General features: G+C 35.3%; 1 protein-coding gene across 14 annotated transcripts in view; it reads right to left on the reverse strand.

Annotated features, from left to right (window-relative positions):
- The window catches only part of USP34 (ubiquitin specific peptidase 34), a 139,809-nt gene that overhangs the window by 89,450 nt on the left and 30,184 nt on the right, over positions 1–20,175 (reverse strand). For all 14 annotated transcript variants that reach the window (XM_068410804.1, XM_068410851.1, XM_068410820.1 and 11 more), the window contains exons 6-8: positions 15,137–15,204; positions 7,325–7,517; positions 1,737–1,798 (exon numbers count right to left, since the gene is read on the reverse strand). In XM_068410804.1, the coding sequence (XP_068266905.1) occupies positions 1,737–1,798; positions 7,325–7,517; positions 15,137–15,204 (323 nt within the window). The remainder of the gene's footprint in view (positions 1–1,736; positions 1,799–7,324; positions 7,518–15,136; positions 15,205–20,175) is intronic.

Consider the following 20,175-nt stretch of genomic DNA (forward strand, 5'->3'; position numbering starts at 1 on the left):
GAAAATCGAACAGCTTTTTATTAAGTTAACTCGTGGAATAACTTCTTGTTAACGTTTCTTAATTACTTACTACTAGTTAAAAACTATTCCATTCACCATGTGTTTCAGAAGATAAACTAACCAAGAAACACCTCAGTTTCAGATTTTCAACATGAAGGAAGGAGGAGAAGAAATGGATAAAACTGAGGTTTGGCAGTCTCAGTGTAACAGTGAACCATAAACTGGCAGTACAATATTGAAAATACCCCAGCCAGCCAAGCCACCTCACATCATCAATGTGTTATGCTCCTGTAGTATTTATTTCTACTGCTACAGAACTAGAGGCTTTGGAAAAAAACCAACACCTCCCAAGTGTATAAAATACATAAATAATAATTATATTTGAGTATATATTATATTAATATTATATTAAGTAATAAATGTGTGCTTGCACTTATTACAATAATGCAAATTTTTTGAAATGTATATGAGCTTAATGACATTACATTCAGGTTTCAGCAGATCATAGTAAGGTATTTGTGTCATTCTTGATGAGAACTCTTTAATTTTTTTCTGACACTATGTATCAAAATTTACTTTGCAATAAATGGATAGTATGGTCTCATGTTCACCTATCAATATAGTGATGAAGGACAAGAAAAAGCTGATCACAAGTGACTATTTGTTTTGTATTCTCAAGGTATTCTCACATCTTTATACAAGCAAAACTGCCCTAGATTCTGATCGTTTATTTTTAAAATATCAACCTATTACCATAAATTTCACTTCAAATATTCAAGTTGTTAATTAAATGAAATCTACAGTATTGTGGTCTTGACTGCTGCCAGATTTCAATAAGCAGGTGTTGAAATAAAACCATCTATAATAAAACTACCCAGATAAAGCAAGCCAACTGCTGCTGTAACAGACTTTCATTAATGAGCGAAAGATAGCAGAGTGTGTGATGTAGTGAGACAGATACGCACATGGATACAACCCCCAAGATAAACATAAAGAGTACATCACATCCCAAGATGAACTTAAAGAGTATATCACAAGTAAAAACCTAGATTTTATATAGTTTGCCTATTATTTCAAAAGAACAGTTATTTCAACTACCTAAAGACATACTTTTGTCTAAATTCTAGACAGTTCTAACATTAAGTTTAAAGTTATTACAAAAATCAATCCATTTCCTCACTGGAATACAATCCCACACATGAATCTTCACGAAGATTTATGGGAGTCTCCTTTAGAACTGTGAAACACACCTGAATTATATGAATAAGGATTTTAAAGAAAAACAATAAACGTTTCTAAAAGCATAGCCTCACAGACTCAGTGGAAAACTAATAACAAGGCTGGGTGCCAGGGCTGGCAAGACAAGTCTTAGTTAACTAAATAATTAAAAGAAACAAGGGGATGGCAAAAATACTACTTGGATATGAATTAGCTGGTTCTTATTTATACATCACAATGGAGATAAGGGCCTGTTACAGGTATTTATTATTTCAGTATCTACATTTTTCTAAAGGTTACCTTGACTCTATCTTTTAAGACAGTAAAAAATCCAGAAACATTTATAAATATTTTTAAAGTTACCATTTAAAACCATTTATTAAACCCCTAATTAGAATATTTCTAATAAATGCCTAAGATTAGCATTACTCCCCGCTGTGTATAATCGATCACACCAATACAGAAGAACTGCAATCATATCACACACTTAAAGCATTCATAATAATGTTCCTACTTACGTTTCTGTGTCTGAAACTAATGACTCATTATTACACACATCATTGAAGGTATGAAGTTGGTTCTATAGTTAGAAAAAGGAAGAAAAAATTAAAATTTTATTCAAATACTTTGAGGTAGTTTTCTTATATTTAAAAATAGTGACAGTAAACAGATTTTTCTAGTACTTCCAATGTTTTTAAATGAACCACTTTGACAAAAATTTGAACAGCAGGCATTCTAGCAGGCAAGAGGCATCAATTTTCTATTTTAATTGACCTTTCTTTCACTAAAGCAATTAAATGATGTTACAAAACCCCACCCACTCCAGAAATCAAAACAAGTGTGTAGCAGTCACTTTGCACATAGGTTTTCATGAGAAGTGAAACACATATTCTGGAAACCGATGTTTTAGGATGAGTTTCCCCATTATTGTAACGCTTACTACAACAGCAAAGATTTCTTTTGTCACGTTATCAGTGTTGAAAGTCTACAAAATTGGAGAGTGAAAATTACATAATTTTATATGAAACGAAGCTTTCACAGGTATCTGAACTGATAAATTTAAGACATCCCAGAGACAAAAAAAAGCATGTTAAAGGTTTACATCTCTTTTCCAACCTTTTTGTCAGCATCATATTTCCAGATACGGAGATGGCTCTGTATCCAATTCTTTACATGTACATAATATTTTTAAAAATATTTAAAATTATATAATAAAACTTATTTGACATCTTATTTTCAAAAAATTAAAGCTACAGTAATGTGAATTTTTGCAATTCAAATTAAACTTGTTGCATTTTACTCCTTTCTTTCTTGAAACAAGTCTGGTACACGTACTCTATAATCAGGTGACAGCTATTCTCCTGCAGTTTTCACACAAAGATTTATTCGTGTCTACTCTCAACAATTTTCATGGGAAAAAAAATGTTTTTGCAGAAACAAAATTAAAAATATGCATTAAAATTAGTGAGACATGAGAGCTTGATTACACAATTATTAATAGATAAGTTATTAATAGATACTTTCAAATGAAACATACTTAGGACTGGAAAAACATGTGAAGAGAACTTCATGAAGAAACTGTTATGACTAGTTAGGATTGAGTCAAATAAAGACGTGAAAGTTCACAGGCTTTTCTGAAGACTTGTCCACCAACCAAAAATGTTTTGGAAGGGATCAATGAGTGAAAGAACACTGAACTGTTACTATTATCAATTTTAAATCCACGGTCACATGTTGATTCAAATTTCCCATACAAAATTTTTATCCAAAGGAATTATGACAAAAGGTGTTCTTTTTCATATTGTAAAAATTGTTTGAAAATGTCAATGATTTCAACTAAAGCCTTAGAATTCTGACACAACAGCGCAATACAAAGTACACATGGGACAGTGTTGCACCACCTTATTCTCACTCGCCTCCTAACATTTTTTCACTTTGTTTTTCATTACTATGAAATGCCAGAGGGAATAAAGTACTATTAGAATTTTTCACCATACATAAACGATGTAAGAAACTAAAGAGGCCTGTGCCCAGACACTCAATGTAACACAAACGTGTTAGCTATGAAGTACAACAAGAGGTATAAAGTCTTCAGCAAAGAAAGCTGAGAACAAAAAGGCTTCTCCCTAGCTAGTCTTGTCTCAAGACCCAGCCATCAAAGGTAATTAAACCTTCTACACAGGAAACGAATGCAACAAGAATAAATATGCACTGCTCAAGTTTGCACTGAATTTGTTCAGGAAAAAACTAACAATGTTGCATTTGCATTTTCACTAATGCACAGAACCAAATAAAAAGGGGTTGAAAGAAATGAAAAAGGAAGGACGGCCAGATCAGTTATGAGCATTCATTTTCACATGCTTAAGTTCACCTGTAACTGGAAGGACAGGGAAACAGAGAGTCCTGTTTGTGAGAGAATAGTAGAGAGAGAAGAGGGTATTTGGGAGCTGAACCACCTCAACAGATGACTGGGAGAGGAAATCAAAGAGAAATAAGGTAACAACAGAAATAAAGCTTCAGGTGTATCTTGGTTTATATTTTGCTGTTCTTTTCTATAGCTATTTCCAACTTCATATTCAACCACTCAAGCTTCCACTTTGCTAAAATTAACTTTCATGTGTCTGTCTTCAACCTTGTTTTGTAAATAGGAACTTTAGTCAGATGATATGACACATTATGTATATGCTATTCTTCAAGGGAGGCAAGTCTAAATATAATCCCTGTATGCCATATAGCATGTAGTCTGTAAATCTCAAGAGGTTCCATGAAACTTGAAAGGTTTAATTTTAGGACTGGTCATGTTAGCTGTCAGACAGGAAAAAAAAATCTCTTGGCAGACACAAATCAACACCTCCATGGTGGAAGACATACATCTGTTTAGATTCACTGATATTTTTGGTCAAACATTTCTGTCTCCACGATGAAAGCAAAAGCACATTTATCTTGCAAAAGGAACAATCAGGTAAGCCATAGCAATTATTTGACCCAATCTATTTTAGTCTTGATCTTGTGAGTTGAAACCAGAATCTGCAAATGAGTCAACTTCCCATATGAATTTTCAGAAGAAACTTTTCTTTGAAATAAAGTATATATTGAAAAGTTCACACTTCAAAATATTTTACAGATAATTTTCCTAAAAGTTTTCTTTGAATCTTCACATCTATTTGCCAAATGAAATGAAGAATTGCTTCAGGGCTAAATGCTGGACTTTTGGTAAATGGAAGTCCAGGAAAGGAAAACATTTTGCAGTTGCGGGTATCGTAGTTCTAAAGTCTTGACTACAAAACAGGAACCTGAAATTGTGTTGATTGGGAAGAACATTTCAATGAAATTACTTTGACAAATTCCAGCCATCAAAGACATGAATAGAAAAAAGAAGCTTAAAAAAAGTAGTCATGGAAGTGCATCGGTAGTGGAGAAAGTTGTGTGAAAGTACTAACGAAGCTGAACTACATTACATCTTTGTAAACGCATCTTTGTTTGCAAAGAGGACAGAAAACTTCAGAAAAGAGGCAGTCAAAATTTCTGTAAATTTTGGTTCAGATTTCACGCTGAAAGTTGCACAGACCTGGCAATCAAAATTGTTCCAGGCGAGGCATACAAAACTAAATAAACCAAAATGCTTCTGAAACTCAAATGTCAAACAAGAAAAATTAAAATATGCTTCTTCCAAAAGTATCTTCGTAAGATCTTTAAAAAGGGAACAAAAGAGAAAATTGCCTGTGATTTGAATGAGAAAGAATGAATTCTCAGAGTTCCAGAGCAGTTTTAGAGCCTGTTCATATTAAATAAGACCCAATAACTTATTAACAAACAATATTCCATGTTTTACAAGTGTCCTGGTTTGGCCCAAACCAGGCCAATTAGTCTTAGAGAAACCAAGGTCACTGCTAAATTCCTCACTGCTTATGAGTGAGGAGCTGAAAGGGGGTCGTACCTGCAGGGAGGAGCAGACAGGGCAGGTGACCCAAGATTGACCAACGAGGTATTCCATCCCATACACGTCATTCTCACTTTCCTATTTATCACTAACCCACTGCCTCCTGGAGGTGGGGCCCAGGAGGGAGGGGCCCTCCTGTCTCCCACTGATTGGTACCAGCTTTGCCAATTTTCCAGTTAAAAGCCTGCAGGTGTGATGGCAGGGGGAGCTATTGCATTTTGCCCTCTGCCCGTGCTGGGTGGAGCTATTGCATTTTCCCCTCTGCCCGTGCTGGGGGGAGGTACTGCATTTTCCCCTCTGCCTGTGCTGGGGGAGCAACTCTGCCTGAGGAGGATTTCCAAGCTCTCAGCCTTGGCTTTGTATATATTTGCATATATTTGTATATATTTGATTATTTCTATTATTATTGTTATTATACTCTTTTTCATTATTATAGTTTATTAAAACTGTTTTAACTTTTCAACCCATAAGTCTCTCTCCCTTTTCCCTTTCCCTTAGGCGGGGGGAGAGGTTTAACAGAGAGCATCTGCCACCTGGTTAATAGCCAGCCCAGCTTTAAACCGTGACAACAAGCTAAAATCTATTTGGTTTAGTCTAAAAATACATGTCTGTTATTAAAAAATCTCACTTTTACAGTAGTATTTATCAATCGTAACAGGTCAAACCATGTTATAACTACTTAAAGTTACAGAATTTCAAACTCTCTTAAATGAACTACCTGCCTGAAAAATAAACAAACTGATGCATTCTTATTTTCAGACTTTTTTTTGGTAAGGACACACAAAAATGCATACATTAGTAGGTGAAGGACAACTGTACAAAACCAAAGGGAAGTACGTACAGGAAATAAAATCTAATGTAATAGGAACTATGCAAATATTGGAAATTTACTTTAAAATAAATGACACTGAAAATGACATTTTCCAAAAAATACGCAGAGTTAAAAAAAAAGGAAATTACTTTTATGCCCAGTTAATGGGCATATTTTAAAACATATCTGCCAGGTATTATGAGATATCTCTAACTGTATAAATAATAAAACATGTGGCGATGAAAAATCAAACCAAAAATACACTGTATTTTCAAGTAAGACTTTATCATATCTCTGAAGTTTGAAGTTTTCTTATTGCACAAAAAGAACCCTGAACACTCACTTTATGCTAATTAGTTATGACAGAAAATTAGAATTCAGGCACTAAGTATATATATTATATGTAGCATTTATGTCAAGTCATATAAATTATGTATGTATATAAATTGTATTTACAGTAGTGAATACATGCTGTTCCTATTTCTTCCAAAAGTTAACTTTCCAAATGTGTTCAAAAATACTACAAAACTTAAGGAGAACACGTTTATCCATTCTAGTAGAGTTTGTTCCTGTTCACCATTTTGTGCATTAAAGCAAACATGACAATATGAGCTATAACTCAAATACAGGAATGGCAGAAGAAACACCAGACTGAAAAGGCTCAGATGAATAAAAAAGTTCCCTTTTAACCTTCCTACGACTGTCTCTCTGTGGCTAGAATACATACGTAGGGAGCAATGGCAGACAAAGGATGCACAACAGATCTTGACTGGTACAATGTGGAGCATTTCTATGAGAAAGACAAGGGTGGCTTTTTTTTATTTTAATCTATTTCTGTTTGATGCTATGCATATTTACCTCTTCAATTCAGTCTTCTGCTAATTAATGCAGAAATGCTCTCTCTTGAGAAACAGACTATACCAAACAAACAGGAAAAAAGAGGTACGTACAACACAAAGAAGCAGCTAATTACAGTAGAGTCAAGACACTGTAAAGGTAAAAATGAAAATAGATTGAAAGCCTTTGCAAACAACAAATATAGCCATGTCAAGGGACTTAATTTCAACACAGCTGTCACAAAACACGGTATGGTCATAAGACAGTTTTGTTTAGGATGGTAAATTCTTCAGGAAATGTGTTACAGTTCCATATGCTGCAGAACATAGCCATCACCTGGACTTACCTCTCAGTGAACCCCATATTCACAATCATGACTATAATTTCCCAAGACTGCATATAAGAGGATTCTGCTGTTTTCATACATTAAAAAAGCCCCCAAAACAAGTCCAAAACTCATAAAACACAAAAAGAAACATTTTTTCTAAATATTAATTATATTTTTTAAAAGTTCTTACTGTTATTTGACTCAGGCCAGCCAATCTCATTGTTAGAGTCGGAGACATAAAGTACTTAAATGCAAGATCAAGACTTTCTTTATCAAAACACAAGGCTGTATCCAATGGTTCTTTAACTGTGCTCCACATTAAATCTGCCATGTTCCGGGCTGCACTCTGTCGCAACTCCTGGTCTGACAGTTTACATAAATACCTAGAATAAATTACAAATGGAAGAAAAAAAAAGAGGGTATGATTCAAACTAGAATGTTCCTGGAATATCATCTTGATTATAGCAAATACTATAGAGTACTAAGCCTTAAAATACCACTGTCAAAAGTCAGCAACAATAAAAAAAAAAACCACCGAGGAAAAACAGAATTATGCAGAGTATTTTAAAAAAGAGATAAATTTCTTATTTTAAACCTCTTCAGACTTCTTTCATTCCACAAAGTGACAGGAAAACCATGGAATTCTTCAGAAATGTAGGTTGGAAGCCCAAGCCTCGTGTGTGTTTTACAGGAAGGTGCCCTCTCCAGACAGCTGCATCACGTCTATTTGCTTTCTTTAAAACTGAAGTGCCACAATGCGCTTAACATACTAATATACCTTAAAATGCAATTTCTGGAAACAGTGTCAATGGACCACAAACAGCATGCTCTGACAGCGAGAATCCTCTGTAGATGAACATATCCCTGTTTGTGGCCTCAGTCACAGAACAGAAAAAAATTCTAATTGTTCTGATACAATTAGAGTAAACGTGGTACATGCGTATTTTTTCTGCCATAACTGGATGCCATCTGTGCTTGGACATCAGCACTCCCTGTGCCACAGTACTGCTTTCGCAACAGGTTAGTACAGGAACACATGCCCAAGTTGTTTCTTCGATTGACAGTAATTATGATCTTTAAGGATGCATGTGAAGCATCACCAAGGATCCCAGGAATCTTACAGAGAAGTCAAAATGCTACAGACTTTCAAACTGCTAAGTTCTCCCTACTGTAGACATCTTAGATAAGGGGTTATCTAATCATGCACAGTGAGTTGCAATACGGATATTCTCTGTAAATGGGAGGCAGAAGAAATAATCATTTGTAAGAACTAACTTACAGAAGCTAGCACAACCTCAGGCTTACCTAAGCAACTACGAGATCAAGACATATCAAGAAAATCTACACTGAAATGCTTGTAAGGTTCACATATAAAACACTGGCACAGTTGAGAATTTCTTCTGAACTGAATGCATAAGAGAAAAATGTTTAGAAACAAGCTTTCCTGAGCTTATTTTGAAGGTACATACATACAAGGTTAGCATAATTAATTTTTTCTGCTGTACTTCAGCATTTTGAAGTTTCAGCTACATCCAAACTAGATTTAACTACGCAGAAATGCGTTAAAAATCCGTTTGTTTGACAGCGTAAGCCTGGATCTATCCTTGGAGACCGGCCAAATAGATGCATGAATCTTTTAAAAAACACAAGAGATATTGAACTACACTTAAGTAGATTTATGCACTGTTTCTTTGCATTTACATCATATAAACATCACTATTTTTTTTTTTAAAAAGCAAAAATACAGGCCCTGATTCTTGTTTAGATTGAAGCCCTTTTTCACAGCTCTTGTGTAGAGGCCTTAAAATAAACACACTTAAATGATACTTAACATTGTCAAACATAGAAAAGCGACTTCAGTGCAAATAATCACAGAGACTGTAGGTCTGTGATAGAAATCACAGATGAGTAACGGTAGGACAAAAGAAGGACCACTGAGGGCCGAGGCAAACAGATCCTTCACTGTTACTAATTGTGAAATTTGTCTTCTCACGTGGAGCACTGGAAATCAGATCATGGCAAGAAAGTAATGCTTCTGTGCTGTGATTTCTAAAGAAGAGAGAAGCAGCAACGAGAAGGGAATGCTCATTTTTAAAAGTTCAGCAGCAAACTAGACCCAGTGACCCATCTTTAACCTACGGATGGGTGAGAGGAGTTACACTCTGAAGAAAAAATGCATTGGTTCATGTTAAAACATAATAATCTCAATATAACTATCAGCAACCTCAGACCAGTTTTTATCTCCTCACTTTTATATGCAAACTATATTCAGCCCTAGTTCCCAAAGCTCTTCGATGTTCATAAGGCACATCAAGTCATACTCGACTGTTTTGTGAAGGATTTCTAAAGATCTTAAAGAGGTTAAAATAAATTACATCAATTTTCTCATTCTACATAGGACAGATAAAGTGCTTGTCTGCAACAGACAGGTGGGAACAGACACAGATCTACATATACAGAAAAAAAGGGTGTTTTTGTGGCTTCACTAGATTCTGTAACAGGACTTCCACCTGAAATCTTCCTCACACTAGAAAGTTTGGTGACGCAACTATACTAATCTAGTTTATGTAACTAAATGTTTTTTATTTTAATGAAACAGTTATCAGCATAAACCTACTTTCATTCATAAAATTCACAGTACAACAACATTTTTAAGGTTCCTTCAGCGCATTTACTGTATTTAGTCCAAGCCTAATTCAGACTTGTGTCGTGTTTTCTGTACTATAGTATCATTAAGAGACAGTGTTTTAAAAAAAATCCACTTTATAATAACTGAAGCTACTGTGTAGGTGCATTTGCACAGCTACAGAAGTATTTCAACAGTGTAACCTGTTTTGCCAAGGCCCTAAAGAAAGTTACAGAGAAAAGAGCACTTTTCACTTGTTAACCTGCATCCTAGGTTTTTTTAACGCAACTGGGTTATTCTACCAGGCACAGTATAAATGTAGGAGATAGCAGACTTGTCTTTATGAGTATAACTGCATCTACACAGAAAATTTATTGGCACTACTACACTGGTCATAAATCAAATATGATCGTATCTTTCCTACCAGGATTAAAACTATAGAAACTTGCAGAGTAGGCCAAGCTTCATATTTATTCTGGAAAGATACACCAGCCTAAGCCCATCTGTATCAGTAAACTGGGTGCATTTTATGCTTTTACCAGTAGAACATTATTATTAACAAAAAAGAAACCTTTAGCTAGCACCAGCAATTAACAAACACCTTTCCTTACACTGACTAACCGTACATTTGCTGCATTGCCTTATGTAAGAACAGTGATACTGGAACAAGCCAAAAGGTCTATTCAGCCCAAAACAGCCACTCTCAAACTAGATGACAGACTTATCCCATATATAAAAAAAATGGATATACCTATTTACTCCTGTGAGTTCAATTATCTTTCTATGTATACTTTTGGCTTTCTCATTAACCTGTGCCAGTTAGCTTCACAATTACGTTCACGTGAAAAACAATCTCCTTTCATGTCTCTTAAGTTTGCAGCCTGACAATTGTATTGCATGTTCTCCATTTCTTGTTTTAGAAAAACTGTGAATTATCATTCCCTATTTACTGTCTTTGTATCACTTGTATAGTGATCTCCCTGATAGCCATCTCCGCCGTCAAAAAAAATCCTAGACCACGTCTCTCCTCCTGTCAACGTAATTTTTTATCTCCTACCTTCTTCATCACCCTTCCTATCACCTAGGTAGTTCTGTCATTATCTGTGAGACAGAACTATCAGAACTGTATATAGTATATAAATGTAAATATGTGACTGATTCATACAATGGCTTCCATTCTGTCCTTTGTTATTTTTTTTTTAATTCATAAATTTTTATCATTTTGATTCTGAAGAGCACTAAGTCTTAGAGGAATATATGAACGTTCTGTGTGATCTAGTAAATCTGACAATTTTGCCTAAATGAGACTTCTGGAAAGAAACAAACCTCTTCTTATACATATACATAAAGGATAGTCTATATATGCATAGGACCTGTCCTGCCAGCCTGGCATACTTAAAATAATCAGTGAATAAATATTATCTACATTTAAGCAACACATATACATAGACATTAAACAAAAAAAAAATCAGCTTTAGCCTACTGAAACTATTTAAATTTGCTGTATTTGTGGATAGAGTTCAGTTTTAAACATGCAGTTCCATGTTAATGTAAGGCTTACAATCACATCTTATGCTTCAGGACTTCAGCTACTCAGCTGTGAAATAATCTATTTTCCCTTAATATGACTTCTTTGGACCACAGCTGCAAAAGGGATATCTAGCAGAATGAGTCAGTGCTCCTCAGTGATATGAAGAATTCATTTAAGTGCCTGGCTATTGTCTCCTGACTTGTCTATTCTTTGTACCCACAGCATAAATTTTCAGATTTTTGGAGGAGTTAAATATTGTTTGCAACTGAAAACTTCTAGGCTTATTACAAGAGTTCTTCATGACATTTAGTAGCAAGGAGTGGTCTCGGGCACTCCCATAAAACCCAAATTCTTAAGAAAAATATTTTTAAGCACAAGAGTTGAATTCTTTCAGCTGCGTTCTCTCCCACTGTATTCCACAGTAATCATCATGGATCAACAATTCTGTTTGGAGCTTCCACCTCCTCTGCATAGACCAGTGCTATGCTTGTGCCCTGTGCTGAGACTACATGGCTAACACAGGAGCAACTGCCACTTGCAACTTCCTCTCCATGTGCTTGAGCACAGAATGTTCTGTTTCTCCCTAACCGGGGCGGGGACATGAATCCTTCGTAAAAGATCTCTCAAGATCAATCTTGAAGATAGAGAGAGGAAAAAGGGAGGGGAGGAGAAAGGGTTAGAACTAAATATGATATTGGTTAGTGCTAATGCCACACATAGCTCTCAGGTTTTACCAGAGGAATGATCAGTAGGCGATACCAACTGTGATGTCAAAGAAAGGAGAATTTTAGGTCTTTTCCTTCATACTATCCAGCACTTCTTGGTGGTTTATAGAGTCACTTATAATATCACACACACAAATTTATCTTTTCTCACAAAGCTGGACTTCATTGCTAGTCTTTCTCTTTCTAAAGGACAGAACTATCCATGACACTTTCAATCAACAATCTGGCCACTGAAAAAACAGTGTCCTCAAAACACCACCGTTTATGGCTCCTGCTTTCTTGAGGCATTCAATATCTGGAACCACGTAGAACATCTCTCATCTCGGATCCTGAGGTGGAAGTCAGCTGGAACCAATGTCGTTTTATAAAGAGACATCATCTACAGCTTGCCCTCATTTATAATTGCGACAAGTTATGACTGACTTTCTTGAGTCGCTTTGGCAATAAGTCTCTTCTTTTTTTTCATGAGAATTTTGCAATTTGAAATGCAGAATTATAAGGTATTAGGATCAATAAAGGCCTCCTTCTGAGGTCAAAACCACTTTGCTTCCTTATTAAAAGTATGTCCTTTATTTCTTTCCTAAACTGCTTAAAAACATAGGCCCTTCAGAGGCAAGATATGATTGCTAGTGTTCCACTTCCAAGGCAGAAAATAACATCTATTAGTCTTTCTTTAGTAGCAGCAACAATGACAGGACTGTGTCCATGATCTTTGCAAATTCCAGCAGTGGTATCCTCTAGAAATACACACTTTGCTATTCATTTCATCCACTTCTAGTAGAAATAACCACAGAACAGGAACATAAAGGTTAACCTCATCTAATAAAAGATGCTGCTGAGATGACAGGTGATCTCTCTTTCTGCTGATGCTGCTCAGCACTCCAAAATGCAGTTCTTGCAAGGAATCTACATTAGCAGCAACTTGGACTAACAGTCAGTTAGAGCCCCAGGAGCTCATTCTAGGCTAGAATCCTCTCCAAGCCCTCCTCTTTCTTACTTTGCATAGCAGCAGAAGCTATTGCAGGATTTGTTTCAAAGGTGCTGTGCTGCTGTGCCCAGGATTATGTTTGCTTTTTTTTTTTTCCCCACTAAAGTAAAAAGCAGATGGAGACCTAGAGACCCAAGCTGCTAAGGCATGATCTGTAAGCTTGACAACCACATGGGGTGAGCTGCACACATCAAGCAAGGCATGTTTTACCAAAGGCATCTGTGTTAACTTCTGTCCCATATAAAGGTATAGCACTAGAGATTATTTTTGTTATATGGCCTCCAAGCTTCATGTCCCACTGCGCAGTGCATCTTCACAAACAAAGCTTTGGATTTCATGATGCTGAGAAACCCCAGATCTCCCATCAAGATTCAGCTGTGAAAAACAGAAACTAGGAGAACATCCCCTTCCTTCTCTAACCGGCTACTGTTTTGCATAGATGCATCCTGTATCAATATTACTGTTCTGATTGACATGAACATATTGTCAACGCTAAGAACTGACATCAAGGGCATTATTTATGGCAAGAAACTGCTGACAAATGACATTTTAAATCAGATGCAAATATTCTATTGGTAAAGTAAAGAAGAAGAAATAAGGAGAACACAGGAAAAAAATCTTCTATTCATTCCAGTGACCCTAATTATACCTACAGTTATAAAATAGAAAATGCTTAAAGAATTATAGGATGACAAGCAAGTGAGGATTAACCGCAAAGGCTGCAGGCTGTGTAATTCTGTCTCACTCAAGTTCCTTCTTACCAGCCTATCTCTAATTGTTGATCCTTCAATGCTTTTTGATTTCCATACATTGCAAGAAGATAGGTAAGGCTCATGAACCAAATCCCCAGGTGCACGAACAACTATTAACGCAATATGTATGGAGACAAGAACATGAAGATCCTCTGCCTGTCCTTCCTAGACTGCTTCATGATTAATAATTATCTTCATAAGATTTCAAAAATAACACATCAGCATTAAAAGAGTGCACACAGCTGGACTGTAACTCAAGAGTGATATATTTTAATAAAAGAACAGAATTCTCTGTTCTCTGCTGATATCATTTTGGTAGAGACCATGACCGTGTTACACCAAGGCAGACTGATAAGCCAAGCTAGTACTTAAATTTTTACAGTAAAACTTCTTTATAATTAAAACCAAAACATTTTTAAACATGAAACATAGTTTTGAGCCTCATTGTTCTGTACACTTTTTTGTTGCCAATGTAATTATTTTTGTTAAGAGTGTGATTTTTATACTGGTATAGTTAAGAGAGTATCATCTGTAAAGGCACATTTATTGCTATCAGGGAAGTAAGCTATGACCAGTGTAAGCACATTTCTAATATTACAGTTATAGGAAATCCAGAGCCTTGGAGGAGCTGTGGGACCATGCAAGAGCAGTGGCCTTTTAGGTTGTCTGCACCAGAAAAAGCTTAATGTTGGGCCACTGGAAGGAGAATTAGCTGTGACCACAACCCTCCATCTCCAGGCAGATACACATACACAAGATAATTTCATCAACGGCTCATTGGATTTCTCCTATTGTCCTGAGAAAGCCAATAAAAATAGATTGCTTGTATAATTAAATATCTTCATAAATACTTTAATTTTAAAGTGTTTTTCATGATAGGCAGCTTGATATAAAGAAAATCTTTGGACTGGATATATTTAGATACATAAAAGTGCGAGTAGACTTTTGATCACACTTCAGTTCCTGCCAGCTGGAAATACAGAACATCAAAAATGTGAAGCAGTGTTAAAATTCAGTATATGAAATCTCAATGACTACATATTGCTCTTCTACTTACATCATCTCATTGCAAATTTTATGTAAAGTTTGATGAAGGTACTGCAGTAAGTGAAATGGTATTACAATTGAACCTGACACGACACATCAGAATGGGCTGGATGTCACACTAACAATGCTATTAACGAGATTGATCTGATTGATACTGAAATCAGACAGACGTAAGGAGCTGCCCAAACTAACTCTAAACATTACCTTCACTCTCCTTGTTGAAATGATAACAGTCAGAGCAACAACTTGAACAATTAAAAGTGAATCACCTGAAATTATAAATAGGTGCTGTCAAAAAGTCCCACAAGAAAAATTCTTAAGTTAAAAATTTACCTGATAACATAAGTCCTAAAGGGGATAATGTGCTGCATGACAGCAGGGATGTGTAGCCATATTCTGATCTATAATGCAAAAACATAAATAGATAAAAATTTCATTAATGACATTTAATGAGAATGGTAAAAAGTGAAATATTGCTGGTACATATGCACATGCAACCCCACTTTAAAAAAAGGCTTTGTTGTTGTTTTTCATTCAACTTCAATTCTCTCAACTTCTTAATTTTCTAATTTTCAAAGCTGTTATCTGAGGAATGTTTCTGTGACTTATAAACAGGAGTTGCACCTTCTCTTCTAGTCAATTGGAAAATATAAACTTTGTATAAACAGTATCATACTGCCCAGATGTCTCATTTATGAATTTTCTGTAGTTTCTTCAGTAGGAAAAACTGCTACTCAGCCTTGTGGGGTTTCTTTTTCCTTTTTCTTTTAAAGTCTACAAGAAAATGATTCCATTCTTTCTGTTCCTTGCAAATCTCTCCTAAATCAATCAAAATTATTTGACTTGTGCTGATGTTTTGCTTCTTAAAGCTTATATATCCTATAAAATTATGTTTTATAACCAGTGATTAAGCACAGTTTTTTTACTACTATATTTGCATTCCCATATTTACCATTCTGCCTTTACCACCTTTGCAAAACCATATGCAAGAAAATGTATGCAGAGAAAAAAAAAACCCCTGAAACAGCTATTTAACACCGCTGTGAGGAAAAGAGGACCAACCAAACTACTTACACAGGCAAAGTTAGAAGTTCCATCTGCATTTCAAAAAGGAATGCTGAGCCTGTTAAACCTGCTACAGAAAGACAACTAGGTGCCAGGTAAGGGATCTACCATAGATGAAACATTAGCAGCTGTTACTACTACTCACATAATGTTACTCACGTGCGCACATAGATCTTGTGAATAGCTAACGCTCATTCAAAGCTGTCATGCCAATTTACATCTCCACGTTCGCTCTTAAAAGAATGCTTAATCTTTGCAACTAATGCAATAAACTCTGGCTAAGGATTAAATTCTCACCAGAATTTTGGAAAATTCTGTATGCAGAAAATCTAAATTCTCCTTCTTGCCAGGAGAGAAAAGTATTAGGCTGTAGTAAAACTGAATCACCAGCATTTATTTTAAACATTGCTGGAATCAGCCAAATAACTTTGAGAGTTAGTTCTGAAAAATATATTTTCAGACTTACTTTTTACAATGCAACTAACCCTACACAGTAACAATGCTAACCTAGTCTGCAAGACGAACCAGCCAAATCTTCACATTGCAAAAAAAGACCACATTTGGAACAGGCTTCTGATCCCATTGGCAGTCTCAAGAAGAAAAAAATGCTAACATTCCAAAGATAGAAAGAGTAACTAGAAGATGCTTGTTCTAGAAACAGGAACTAAATAACATTTTGACAAGGAATTGCAAGGATGACAAAGATACTATTGTATTTACACAATTTGATTTTTAACACAATGATGTGCTCTTTTTCATATGCAAGTACGAAAGACAAAAGCAAATATATTTCTTTGTGAAATAAAAGTAGGATATGTTTTTATAATTTTGTTTTTATAGATTTCATTGTTCATAGTAATTTTCGCTCTGTATTAATTCAAACTTCTAAAGCCATTTCATTCGTCTGTATGCTTGCATTACATACAACCTTCATCCTCAGAATTTAATTAATGGATAATTTCACATGTTATAAATGAATGTAATTTTCATCATGAACTCAAATACAAATATACTAAATTACTTAAATAAAATGACATAAAGTAACATATATAAAATGACATTATAAATCCACAACTTTCATTATACTTTTTTTTGCTTCCAAGACAAAGTATTTACCGCATCTGTTCTATTCTCAAGCTTCAGAGGGGTTTGGGTTTTTTTATTATTCGCTCTTTATCACAGGTAATTCATTTCTAAAAGGCAGTGCATCTCTCAACAGTTTTTACTTCTGACTTAAGTTTTGAAGTTTAATATGGTAAAATTAAAACAACATTTTGGAAACCATCAGCACTATTTCAAGTAATTCATGTCCACTGAGAGAATAGTTATTCCTCCACAACATCCACAAAACTGAAACAATACACAACGAAGTAATGACATGCTTTTTCAGTGAGGTTTAAACCCTCTAGAGAACAAGCTGTAGGTCATGGATTTCTCTGCATCTGTTAGCTTTTTAAGGAGACCAACACAACATCAGGTAGTTAAACCGAGCAAATACCACAGCATATGAAATGTGGGAAGAAAGGAGGAACCAAGTATCTAACTAAAAAAGATAGCAAAGAAATATCCTAAGAAGGAATAGTCAGTCCTACCACAATACAGGTTGCTAAGAAGCATCTTGCAGAGCCATGAGCTGGAGAAAAAAAGAATGCCAAATAGCCAACTCCTTGTGTGAAGTACATTGCATTATATTACATTTGCTGGCTTTATTACTACAGACATAAGCTTGTCTGATGAAGACATTTACTCAAACAAGACTTCCAGGATAAAAAAATTCAAGGAAACACCTTTTCAATAATTTTAACATCCTCTATATAAAGGAGACAGGAGTAATGACAAACAAGTAGCTCAGTTCCCCACAGGCTTTCCTAATTTGTTGTAATGGCCTTCTCCTACATGCACCTGTAGAGTGCATTTAATGAGATATTCACCTTCCTTTGTGGATGAAACAGAACAAATGCTTTCCACACCACTATGCAGCCTTGTCTACTAAAAGCTGAATGTTATTGGTTAGCAAATTATTTCTTTGACTTCAGTTTACTATTTCCAACTTCACCTACTCTACTTCCTGGACCTTACTACTAAGACTAACTTTTTAAAGAGAAATTGACCGGTTCATCCACACTACTATCTTTCTGAAGACATTTTTGAAACATTTAAGGTAGTAGCTAAACAACTCATTCATCTCACAGACTTCAAAATAAATTCCAGCATAGACATTTCTAGGAGTCTTTACAACACTGCCATTCTCAAGAGTTAGCACAATTGTGAAAATGTCTTTAAGAGTTACTACACACTTTGGTTCTGGCTTTATACGTAGTGAACCAGTTAACAGTTGACATTGCAGAGCTGTTCACTGAGCTATTATCGACCGGGCCATTCATAAATCCCACGCTATCTATAAATCCCATAAACTCATATGCATTGGGATAAAACCAAGTCAGATTAGCAGAGTTCTTACTGAGATCTCCAATATTTTACTCACAAAAACCACAGTTTTGTGAATGCTTCTTTATTGGAGTTTGGTATATCATTTCACAAACAATCAGAAACATTTATTAAATTATTTGTATTTACCTAAGTTATATGAATTATATAGTGAGATGATATAAAAAGAAACAGGGAAACAGAAATATTGCATCAAAATTAGAAGCTTATGCACCATTATAGAGAAAAATATTTTTTTTTTTTAATATCAGCAAGGTAAAATGTATTTTGTCAAAAAAACTAGCTGCCTCATTCGGAACTAATAAACATATTGCATTTGAAAGTCAGAAGCACTGCTGACAAGTACACTGAGTGACACCAAAATGCGGGAAGCGGATGAATAAAGCACATTACACATAAAACATTTTATTATACTTTCTATAGTGAACTGACAGATAAAATCTAAAGATAATTTTTTTTTAAAAGTTTGCCTCTAACTCACACAGACAGGCCAGCAAAGCTAGACAGAATTCAAAAGAAAAATTCTAGTTGAATGGTAAAAGAGACAATGCTGGAAGAAGTTGAAGAAACAGTATTTCTACTGATTATGGTTTGGGTTGAATTTCATTTTATCTAGGTTTAACCATAGCATTCATCCAAAATAGCTGCAAGAGACAGCTAAATGTATTACCTACCATGAAAAAAGATAAATGCAAACTTGCTAAGTAATCATCTGAAAGGAGAAACTTTGCTGAGAAGTATTTTGGGTTAGGGCACATCACTAAGAATAAAGAAAATAATTTATGTGGAGAAAAATAAAGATCTCAAAAAAGGACAAAGAAGAAAGGCAGACGCAGTTTGTAAACACGCACTGGTATGGGATATCTAGGAAATGGGATTTGCAGTCAGAATGCTTGTTGAAAAAAAATGCTGGTGTGATAGGGAGCTGCCACTCATTGTTCAGAAGAGTTTTGCCCATTCTCACAAGAAACAAAACAAAAAACAAACCAAAAATGTAAAAATGTTTGGTTCTATGACTGAAATTTACTTCTAAACCAGAATAACCTGCAAGACCATGTATTTTCAGCAGATGGCTTGATGGAGACTGCAGGCTGCGCTGACAAGAGCTAGAGATTAAGAACTTCTCAGATTATCACTTGAAAGCTCATCAGATCATACAGAAAGGGCCAGAGGAGAACATAGCTCCACATACATCCTGCAACAGCCCTCCTGTGCAAGCTTACAAGAACAGAGCATATCATGGCCTTACTCATTTGTTCTCTGACCTACAAGTTAAGAACCATTACACTACAAGGATGAGGAGTCAGTGATACAGATCACCAACATGAGCTTTATTTCAGTCACTGGTTCCCTCTATGCAAATGTATTCCAATACTTACTTAAAACATCATCCGGGCTGATCAGTAACAGCAACAAGGAAGGAGGGAAGATGTGTGGAGGGAAGGATCTGACTTTTAAGTATTTAAGATTGCAATCAATGTCAAAATTACGTTAAACTCTCTTCATACAAGGCATAACAAACAATTGTTTTCCTTTTTGTCCATATGTAACACCCACAAGACAGGTCACGACTTCACATTCTCACATTACACTAAGTCCTCAGATGTCCTTCTTCAGAGACTGGTTTTTACTTCTATCACCAATCTCTTTCAAATCACCACTAAAATCAATTTGTAATTCTGCTAGTCAAAAATCACTATTATTTCAAAATTGGAGAAATGATGAAGGATATGTATTCTAAAACTAAGTGAAAATAAAAGATAGTTACCTCTATGCTGCAAATGTGTATAATGATATAAAATTACAGGATATTGAGAAGAAAAGAAATCCATAGGCTTTTCTTTTGTGTCTCACAGGAA

Source organism: Nyctibius grandis, chromosome 1 (assembly GCF_013368605.1).
Source record: "Nyctibius grandis isolate bNycGra1 chromosome 1, bNycGra1.pri, whole genome shotgun sequence".
NCBI classification, from domain to species: domain Eukaryota; kingdom Metazoa; phylum Chordata; class Aves; order Nyctibiiformes; family Nyctibiidae; genus Nyctibius; species Nyctibius grandis.